Here is a 10,512-nt window from a genome sequence, read left to right on the forward strand (position 1 = left end):
ATTAGATTGGTGAAGAAAAAGGTAGTTAAGTAGAAGGGTTTTAAACGAGGGAAGGGTTAGTACGTAACGTATGTTAGAGGGAATGGAGTTCCAGTGATATGCAACTCGGGTAAAATATGATTTATCAAAAGCAGCAGTTCGGTGAGATAAGGAGGTCTAGTAGGATTGGATTGGACTGACAATTTGAATTACAGGTTTTCTAGGATATAGGAGGGCGTTGAGTACTAATTACTTGGAATAGAAAAGAAGTTAGGAAATACTGGCATCGGAAGGATGGATAGAGCCATTTCACCTGGTTGTAATACTGGGTTATGTGCGTATCTCCGGTGATCCCGAAAATAAATCGTACTGCGCAATTCATAAGAGGTTTATGTTCAAATTCAAGATTACCAGAGAGGCCACCATACACCAGGCAGCCCTAGTCAAAGTAGGGAGGAATTAGAGAGGAAACTAAAAGTATTCTTTGTATTCCTCTAATATTTAAGTTGTAAGCTTTCCATGTATTCATTCGAAATGCACACGTATTCATTTTGTCTTCAATTTTTATGTACTTACTCATTCCATTCTGCCTACACATTTATTTTACCTCTAAATATCCAGGCCTCCACATAACAGAGACTGTGTATCTCCCAGGCCTGGGGATGGTTAATAAAGTAAACCGACAGTACTCAGAATATCTGTACCCGTTTGATATCCCTTTAAAGGCAACTCTCAGATCACTATATCTAACTCCTTTGTCTGAACTTAGCAGTGCCCAGAATAAAAAAAAATAAATCGATACTTTAAGGAAGGAAACCCGGAGTCATTGTTACCCGGAAGTTACAGGTATGAATACAATGCCTTTTGTATCGATGAGATCAGCAAACTCAGTAATGCCGTCCTAAGCTTTTGTATTTACTTATTATTTACGGGCATTCAACTCTCCAACAATGAGAACCTTACCCGTCACGAAAAGTTGGAGTTTTTGTTAAACTAAAACGATATTAAAATCTTATACGTATAATTATAAATAAGAATCTCTGTTGCTTAAACTAGAACTACAAATTCTACTGAGCATCGAATTTCTTCGATATAATTTGATTCTAGATAAAGTAAGGCTTTCACCCATTTTTGATTCAATGCTCAATTTCTTGAAAACTACCAAGCGTATGAAGCCAAATTCTTTTTTGTAAAGTAGAGTAAATTAGCTAATTTTTGAGCCGTTAATGAACTCATTACGTTTAACATTTTACGAGATACACTTTTTAAATAACAATATTTTTTCTAAATAATGAGAAACAATTGCAAATATATTCAGCCAAAAATCATGAAAAGTAATAACCTTAATAAACATACAAACAAATTTGATCCTTTTTATCTCAACTTTATTCTTTACAAACCTTCCAACGTTTCGACCCTCAGGTCATTCTCAAGGATACCTACAAAAAGTTTTTTTATTTTTTTTATTTTATTTTTATATAACAATTTCATTATTTCCTTCACTTACATACTGTAATTGTACCGTACAATTTTACAGGGCATTACAAGGTACCGTAGGTATCCTTGAGAATGACATGAGGGTCGAAACGTTGGAAAGTTTGTAAAGAATAAAGTTGAGAAAAAAAGCATCAAATTTGTTTTTAAATAAACTAAACCACTCTCAAACAAGAATATATTAATAAAAATCAATCTAAAAATACAAATTTTTGAAGGTTTTTTTTCCCTCAATGGGTTGCCTGCTGGCCCACCGGTCTTCCTCCTCAAGTTCACTGCTGGCCATGTCCTCCTCTACGCAGTCCTTCCACCGGGTTCGGGTCTTCCTCTCCTCCGTCTTCCTGGTTGTTCCCATTGCAGAAGTCCCTTCGGGCACCTATGCTCTAACATCCCCCGACAGTGCCCATATCATTGCAGCCTGCTCCTTCCAATCCTCTGCGGAACTCCTTCGGTCACCCATAGCCAGCTCCTAATAACCACATTCCTGACTCTATCCAGGCGGGTAAATCGTCAGGCATCTCCTCCAGAAACCTATCTCTGCCACTTGTAGTTTGGAGTAGAGTCCTGGGTTAAGTGTCCATGTTTCTGTGGCGTAGTTAAGTGAGGACTCAACAATACTCCTAAAAATTAGATTCCTTTTGTTATCCGTTGAGATGACCCTATTCCAAAGGACTGTGTGTAACATTCTAGTCAGCCTTCTTGATAGGGCAGCTCTCCTCCTAACCTCTGGTTCCGATTCACCTTCTTACTCACAGTTCCATTAATCTAAGGCCTCTTCACAGTTTACTGGCAGGTATTGGGTCTTATCAAAATTTATTTGTAGACCCCACAGGCTGTATTCTTTTTTCAGGGCCTTCAACGCTTCTTCCATGCCATCTCTGATATATGTGACACAACAGCATATGTCCGTAGATGCCAATGCCTTTTCCTTCCCATTGCGAGCTCCACTCCTTTACTGCCTGTTGAAAATAAATTTTAAACAGGGTTGGGGACATACTGCATCCCTGCTTAAGACCATTGGGTGCAGAAAAAGGCTCAGACTAGTGAAAGCCAAGCTTCACTCTGTACTCGTCTTCTCTTTACAGACTCCTCGCTGCATTTATTAAATCAATACTAATACCAGCACCCTTAAGAGATTCCCACATCTTATGCCTTGTTACACTGCCATAAACCTGTTCTAGGTCTCTAAAAGCTATGTGTGCAGCTCTTCCTTTCTCCATTCGTTTTTCTATGAGCTGCCTAACGAAAAATATGCTGTTCCTACAAGATCTCGCTGCAGTGAAGCCAAACTGTTCCTCCGGGATAACAAACTCCTCTTCTAAAAGTAATATTTCAAGAAAAATAATTAACATAAACTACTTCATGGTACATTTAATGAGCTTCAAATTGATCTCCAATAAAACCCTTTATATACAATATTTTCTGAAATATAATTTTTCCAAACCTTTTTTTTTAAGAAATTGATTGATAATGTACTATCACATAATTTGGTGAAATATGATTAATTTTAAGTATTCTTATCCCTAGAGCGAATATTATAAATATGTTTTCCCCTATTTTGAAATTTTGCTCCATACATTGAAAAAAGGATATATTTTGAATCACGTTTGATATCTCAAAAATTTAGCGTAGAGATGTCTATTACTGCACTATTTGAAACCATTTAAATACAACATGAGGGGAATTCATGATGTTGTGTTAAATATAAAATGTTTTATTATGTTAAATTTTATAAGTATAGGATTGTGAACAGCTCTATTTAAAATCATATTAAATTTTAAATGCATAAGAGTTTTGCAACTTGTTTTATAAACTTTCCTTCTAAAACTTCAGGTTATTGATTACTTCTATGTTTTGATTAAAGTCATTTCTTACAACATGCCTAAATTGAGTGAAACTTGGAAATTGTGTGAAAGTTTGTTCACTGAGTGCCTTGTTGATCTAACTTGTGAGGAAGAGAATCAAGATGAGCTAATTGATAACTGTCATTACACTAATATTATTGTTATCCATTGCTTTATTAATTACAAAAACATCTGAAACAATACTAACACAATCAAAACACAAACTACGAGCAAGCAATCCAACACAAAATGGTGACGAGCTCAGCTGGCCTGTTGCATGACGTCATTCCTATTTAACAGATCTATTAACAGGCTCTCAACCATGTTATATGTTATATCGTTTTAATATGGTGAAAGAAGGAAATATTGCTCCATTTAACATGAGTTTTTCCATTTAACACGCTTTAATATGTCAAACTAATGATCATGAATACCCCTATAAAGTAGTTTATATTGACAATTTCCGTAAGAGTAGCATTATCTAAGATATTTACCCGAATGAATTCGTAGTGTTAATTTCTCGTGATTTGCTAAACATATTATATTTACGAAAATATTGGCCTTAAAGAGTTCCGTCTGGCCTCAATTTGAAGCTCGTTAAATTCGTAGTTCATATGAACTGTAGTTTTTATATTTGCCAAAATAAATTCACTATATGATTTTTGTTCGTGTTTTGAAGAAAAGAAATTGAACTTGGAAAAACTGTATCTCTAAAAATATTGAACAGTAAGAATTCTATTACAGTACTACGGCCTCCTTAGCGAGTGGTAAGCTTCATAATAATATTTTTGAAACATTTTTACATAAAATCCGATGGAAAAATTAGTTTACATTTACTTCTAGTTACAGCTGAATTTTAAACTATTTTTTTTCTGAACTAGTTATTAATTTTTTGAGGTTTAGGATTATTTAATATTTAATATGCTTACCAACAAGGGATTTTATCAGCATTTACTATGATCATAAGTTAATGTTTGTTTATCGTAAGGAGATTTATATTAAGATTAGAGACAGTATGTTCCATTGAAGTGAAACTCGAAGGTTGTATAGTATTTTTTTTTTACAAATAAGAACGATAGAACACCTTAGCGAACAATTCTATCATAGTATAAATATCTAAAGAACAAATAATTTTTAACTATTTAAGGTCCAACATTTTCCCCTAGTTTGCAGGGCTTCATCAGGGCTAAAAAGATACAAAAAACAACTAAGAACATTACAACAATAATACAAAATAAGGTAAATTAAAGTAGGATAAATATTATGTAAAAATTATATATAAATAAAAGGAAGAAAGACATAAAATAGTATTAATATAAAATAAACTTGAATAAACAATGATAAGAATAAAAAATACGTAACAATGGCAGTAATAAAAAATTAAAAAATACGTAAATATACAGTTAAAAAAGTATTGGAGAGGTATATAAAACAAAAAAAAAACGACAAACAAAAAATTACATGTGGGGACATAAAATTTAAACACACTTACAGACGGAAAATGAAGAAAAAAGTTGAGATTAAATATAGGTCATGAAGAATAAATATAAATAAAATTAATAATAATGATATTAAATGAGCAAAGAACAAATCAGGACCACCTACCTGTTTAATACTAATTTTGTCTTAGCATATACCAAGAATTATAGAATCAATGAAGAGGACAGATAGGTAAAAAAACATTGATTTATTTTTTTACATATATTTTTTCTGATTCCTCTAAAACAGATTAGACATGAACTAGTAAATACATCGTGCGAAGGAGAAACATAATTCAAATACTAAGAGTACTAACTTTTTCTACCATGGGTACTTGAAGGTCTTAGTGAAATAGTCATCTTTGTATTGAGATGCTCGTTCTGTGGAAACACTTACCATAATATCTGAAGGTGAGGGGACTCCGGGAGGTGATTTTTTTATGAGTCCTTTCAACTGATTCGCAAGTTCCTTAAAAATATAGCACTGTACGATCTCACTGAAATATTTTAAATGACTCTGCGAATATAGTTGTATTATTCGAACTTAAACAATGGAAAACATTTCGAAATGATCACATACACAGACCAGTTCTATCTGATTTGTCCCATTCCTAAGTGGAGCCACACTGGCACGGTCGGCCACGATCGGCAGACTGCCGGAGTGATACGAGCCAGTGTCTGTAGCCAATCTTCGCCAGTGTAAGCTATAGTTCCAAGGGTGGAGCATACGTCAATGCTTATGTTTAAAATATTATAGTTGAGCTCTCTTTGAAATGGTGGACAACGATAAACTAATATCAATGGTTCAGGAACGAAAACCGCTATGGGATATCAAGTGCAAGAATTATCACAACCGAGATATTGCAAGGAAACTTTGGGATGAAATAGCAAAGGAAATGAACACGACAGGTAGGAAAAATTCTCATAAATAATTGTATATATACATTATAAATATTAATACATTATGTATAAATATATAAACTCTTACAGTTACAGGTTCACCACTTCTTAAGCTCTATAATTCTTGGAATTTTGATTTGATTTTGGCTGGGTCATAAGCCTTGGTATGTGGTCTACTATTTAAGGCTACTGTTTATTTATTAACCTTCTCTAGTTCTCTAGCGAACCTAATTCCGGAATTAGCAATGAGCTGAGGTTTTTTTTTTTTGCAGATTTTGACAGATAATCAACTTTTAAGACAAATTTATAACAGGCACTATTTAGGTCCGACGTGACCTGAAGGAGTAAATCGTCAAAAACCTAAAACATTTTACAGTTATCACGATAAAAAAATCGTTTTAGAATTCGATTTCTTATGATAATCCTTCATCATAATTTTAAGATAAATTCCTCCATTATGTGTACGAAAATCGTCAAAAACAATTTTAAAAAAAAATGATTTTTGGATAATTTAGGTTTTAGTACACCTTGGATGAAAAATGTGTGTACCATCTCAAAATCTAACTTACTATAAGAATGCGTAAGACGGTACTCTTCCATAAGAAATAATGAGTTATGTCTTCCAGATTGATTTAGAAAATCGATAATATTCTTAATAGACAGACCACATGCCACTGTTATGACCCAACGAAAAGCGAAAATTCCAAAAATTTGAAGGTTAGGGATATGAACTTAAGTCCTGGGGTACTCTTTATGTACAACAATAGATACATAATTGAGTAATTTTTATTGAAATTGATGGACATATTATAGCAAAGATATTCAAGTTGATTCATAAATTATAAAAATATAAATAGTTTATGTATCGAAATATCCTATTTCTTAAATATTACAATAAAAAGTCAAGTTTTTATCAAGATCTATTTATTAGGCCAGCAAGGGATAACAAATTTAACATAGGTATAACATTTAATTTCAATAATAATAAGAATCACATCATTTACTTAAAGTGTATATTTTATTCGGAATAAGTGTTCATGTTTTCAGTACTTCAGTACTTTAAGTGATATTTATATATATATATATTCGTTTTTCTAGGAATGATCGTAAAGGCAAGGTGGCAAAATCTGAGAGACAATTTTCGGAGAGAGCATTCCAAATACACTAAAACGACTGACGGAACACCTCAACACTCCAGCTGGAAATATTACGATCAGCTTCTCTTCATAGCTGAAATGTTCACGAGAAAAAAAGACAGACCCAATAGACCATCTTCGTCAGGACAGGGGTCTCAGCAATTGGACGTTAAAAGCGAAGACGAGGACATCTTGGTACCCATGTGCATGGTTGACCTCGAGGTTAGTAACGGGAGCACTGATGTGCAAGAAACGGGAACAGTTTCAAGTGAAGAAGATCCCCGCAGAGGTGTGAATTCAAAGCTATTTGAAAATCACACCTACCAGGCAAAGAGAAAATTAGAGACGAAATATGAATCAGAAGTAATCAATCAGTTCCTCCAGTTGGAAATGAGAAAAATGGAGCAGTTTGAAAGGATGCAGAAGATGAGGAAAACCTCAGAAGATTTTGAGGATGATGAGGACTACCATTTCCTCATGAGCCTCTTACCTCATCTTCGAGATATCCCCAAAAACAGGAAACTCTCGGCAAGGATGCGTCTGCAGAAGGTTTTAATGGAAGAAATTGAAATGCCTGTCGTTTGAAATCATATTTAATTATTTATTAACTTATCATTTTTTTAATGAGTTCGTTTACGTGTTTATTTATTTGTTGATAGATGATTTTTAATTTATTTATTTTCCTATCATGGAAGGACAGAGGTTTTTAATTTTGTTATTAAAAATTATTGTAATACTCATTAATTATTTTTCGTAATTCACAGGACGAACATAAAGTAATATTTGTGTAGTAGAATGAAATCAAATTGTAAATAATCCATGAGTCATTAAGGTATTATTTTTCGCCTATTTTTTAATATAATTGAATCTTCCTATAGTTGATACAAGTGTGTAAATATATATGTGATTGTGTGTGTGTTTGTGAGGGAGGATTGAAAAAAAAAATTCAGTATATTTGTTTATTATTTTCATTATATATATTCATTTTATTGAATCAGATATTACACTCTCTCTTATCGAAAGGCACAAAATACTAGAAAAGACTATACATTTATTTACAAAAAAAGTAATATTAAAATTAAAAAAATATTGACAAATATTATGAATAGTCATATTTACAAAACCAGATGATTTCAAACCGCCAAGTTTCTATATAACAATAACATATACTTTATGTAAATAAATTACTTTGAAAATCAATAATATAATATGTTATGATATAAAAATTACACACAATAACATTTATTTATCTTAGAAAAATGAAAGATGATAATTAAAATGTAATTCTAAATAACAGAAATCTAATCATGGTGTATTTAAGTAAATACGTAAGGAATGGTTTAAACTGTTGAGACCCAAAGGGTAGAGGTTTGCAGACTAAAGTTTTGCTTCTAAACTACACAAGAGTGCAGTTTTAGCTTGTTTTTCCTTAAAACAAACGAAGATTTCAAAAGGAATTTAAAAAAAATTTGATTAATGGATAAACTTGAAATTACATAAATTAATACAATTTTGTCTCCATTAATTGTTGTAATCAGTTCTAAAATGGCGATTTGGCAAAACAAAAACTGTCAGATTTATGTCGTATTATTTTAATCTATTAAAGATATTTTTTATTTAAATTTCTAAAAGGTTGTAAAAAATTAAGATATCTGATACCCTAATTCAGTAAATTCAGTTAAAATTTGTCTTTTGGAACTCATGTCATATCTATAAATAAAAAAACATTGATCACAATTTAAAAATAAATAAAACTTTACAGACCTGATTCCACAAGATCTGTTTTACCAAAAGAAACTGTATCACTAAACATCCTAACGCCAATACGTGAACGCCGCACTATAGGTTTGATAACCTGCGGTTCTGTATCCTTTAAAGGATTAGATACAACAGGAAGAAGTTCAGAGGAATGAGGTGTCGTAGCCGAAGGTTGTTCGCGAATATAATTGATTTGTAAGGAGTTCCTATGAAGCGTACCTAAATCAGCTTCGAACAGTATCTCGTTAATAGCTCTTTCTGCTAACTTTTTCTGCATTGGAACCAACGCCTTCAATTTACTAGCCCAAAACTTCGCGACTTCAAGATATTCGTCACTCGTTTCTTCTGGTTGCTTAGAACATGAAGATAATAACTCACAAGCCAATTTCAGAAATTCACTTTGACTTCCCGCTGGGTCTGACTGCTTTTTCTTGGGAGGCGGTTCGATGGGGGTTTGCGAAGACGAAGGTGTCGTAGATACAGATTCTGGGCACTCTCCGATAGAATTTCTTAGTTCTGAAGTTCCAATAATGATTGGCCCCTGTAACAATAATGAAAAGGAATTAACTTGTGAACATAAATTTTATCTACATAGCTATGCCTGCATTTCATACATAGAACTAAGCAGGAACGTTTAAAGACGTTTGTGCCGCGACTTTCTCGTGAGGAAAAGATTTTTTAACGATGTATTTGATACACTCATACTTCTCAAAATTTACAGGTAGTTCGAAATTTCAGTAATATTCCAAATAAACATATTTTTGTTCTGAATTTACATCGAATGTATTTATTGATTTCCGGGGGAAAAATATAGTCATAAAATGTCTTTTGAAATAGAATATTATAGACCAAAACAGTATCCAGCCGTGCCAAAAACACAGCGTTCGTTTAAGAGCGCGCCAAGTAATACATCCTTTTTTTTCGAAATATTCGTTTTCATTTGTTAAAGGAGTAAGAGCAGTTCGTAGGGAACATATTTTTGCAACCAAATGAACGTTAAGACAAGAAAACTCTTACGTTTAGTCAAACTAAACCTAATTACCTGGAATATTTTTCGGTAAGACGCTTTCTATACACTAAAAAACGTAAATAAAAAACAACACAAAATATAAATTAGACTATATAGTTTTTTGCTGCTTCTGAGGTTTACTATTTATTACTACTTCTGAGGTTTACCTATTTAATTTTGCCAACAATTTGAAAAATGTTTTTTAAATAATGCATTGTCGGTATTAACATACATTCCCTGGGCGACATAATCTCGATGATGTATTGCTTAAAAAACATTTTATATATTATTAAAAATATAGTTATTGAAAATAAATGCAGGAAAAGTAGGAACGAAAAATGACCATATGTGATTTAGAAGATGGCCAGGGCTGTTGTAAAGGAAACAAAAATAGTTTTAAATTATTAATTGATTGCCAACGCTTTGACTCATAATGAAGGTCTTCATCAGGGCTAATATAAAAACATACAAATTAGGTAAAAGTATAAAATGTAAAACAGTGTAAAGTATAAAGTGTAAATAAAACAGAGGTAAAGGTAGAGGTCTCAATTGACTTCCATATAAAATGTAAAGCAGTGTAAAGTAGAAGGTGCAAATAAAACAGATGTTACGGTAGAGGTCTAAATTGACTTCCATATAAAATGTAAAACAGTGTTCAGTATAAAATGTAAATAAAACAGATTTTGAGGTAGAGGTCTAAATTGACTTCCATATAAAATGTAAAGTAGTGTAAAGTATAAAGTGTAAATAAAACAGATGTTAGGTAGAGGTCTAAATTGACTTTCGTATAAAATGTAAAACAGTATAAAGTGTAAATAAAACAGATGTTAAGGTATAGGTCTTCATCAGGGCTAAAATAAAAACATACAAATTAGTTAAAAGTATAAAATGTAAAACAGTGCAAAGTATAAAGT

The 10,512-nt window shown here is 32.3% G+C and overlaps 2 protein-coding genes across 2 annotated transcripts in view; one reads left to right on the plus strand and one right to left on the minus strand.

The window, feature by feature from the left end:
* The first annotated feature begins 5,514 nt into the window (after nucleotides 1-5,514).
* LOC106677620 (uncharacterized) lies at nucleotides 5,515-7,756 on the plus strand. Its single transcript, XM_014415653.2, has 2 exons — nucleotides 5,515-5,704; nucleotides 6,794-7,756. The coding sequence occupies exons 1-2, from the start codon at nucleotides 5,569-5,571 to the stop codon at nucleotides 7,414-7,416; spliced, it is 759 nt and encodes a 252-aa protein (XP_014271139.1). The 5' UTR covers nucleotides 5,515-5,568; the 3' UTR covers nucleotides 7,417-7,756.
* A 208-nt stretch (nucleotides 7,757-7,964) lies between these two features.
* Nucleotides 7,965-10,512, minus strand: part of LOC106677543 (uncharacterized) — an 18,223-nt gene continuing 15,675 nt past the window's right edge. Inside the window, exon 3 of the mRNA XM_014415559.3 lies at nucleotides 7,965-9,130. Coding sequence (XP_014271045.1) covers nucleotides 8,588-9,130 — 543 coding nt within the window. The 3' untranslated portion in view covers nucleotides 7,965-8,587. The remainder of the gene's footprint in view (nucleotides 9,131-10,512) is intronic.

Source organism: Halyomorpha halys, unplaced genomic scaffold, assembly GCF_000696795.3.
Source record: "Halyomorpha halys isolate HHAL.00 unplaced genomic scaffold, Hhal_1.1 Scaffold8.1, whole genome shotgun sequence".
In the NCBI taxonomy this organism is placed as follows: Eukaryota; Metazoa; Arthropoda; class Insecta; order Hemiptera; family Pentatomidae; genus Halyomorpha; species Halyomorpha halys.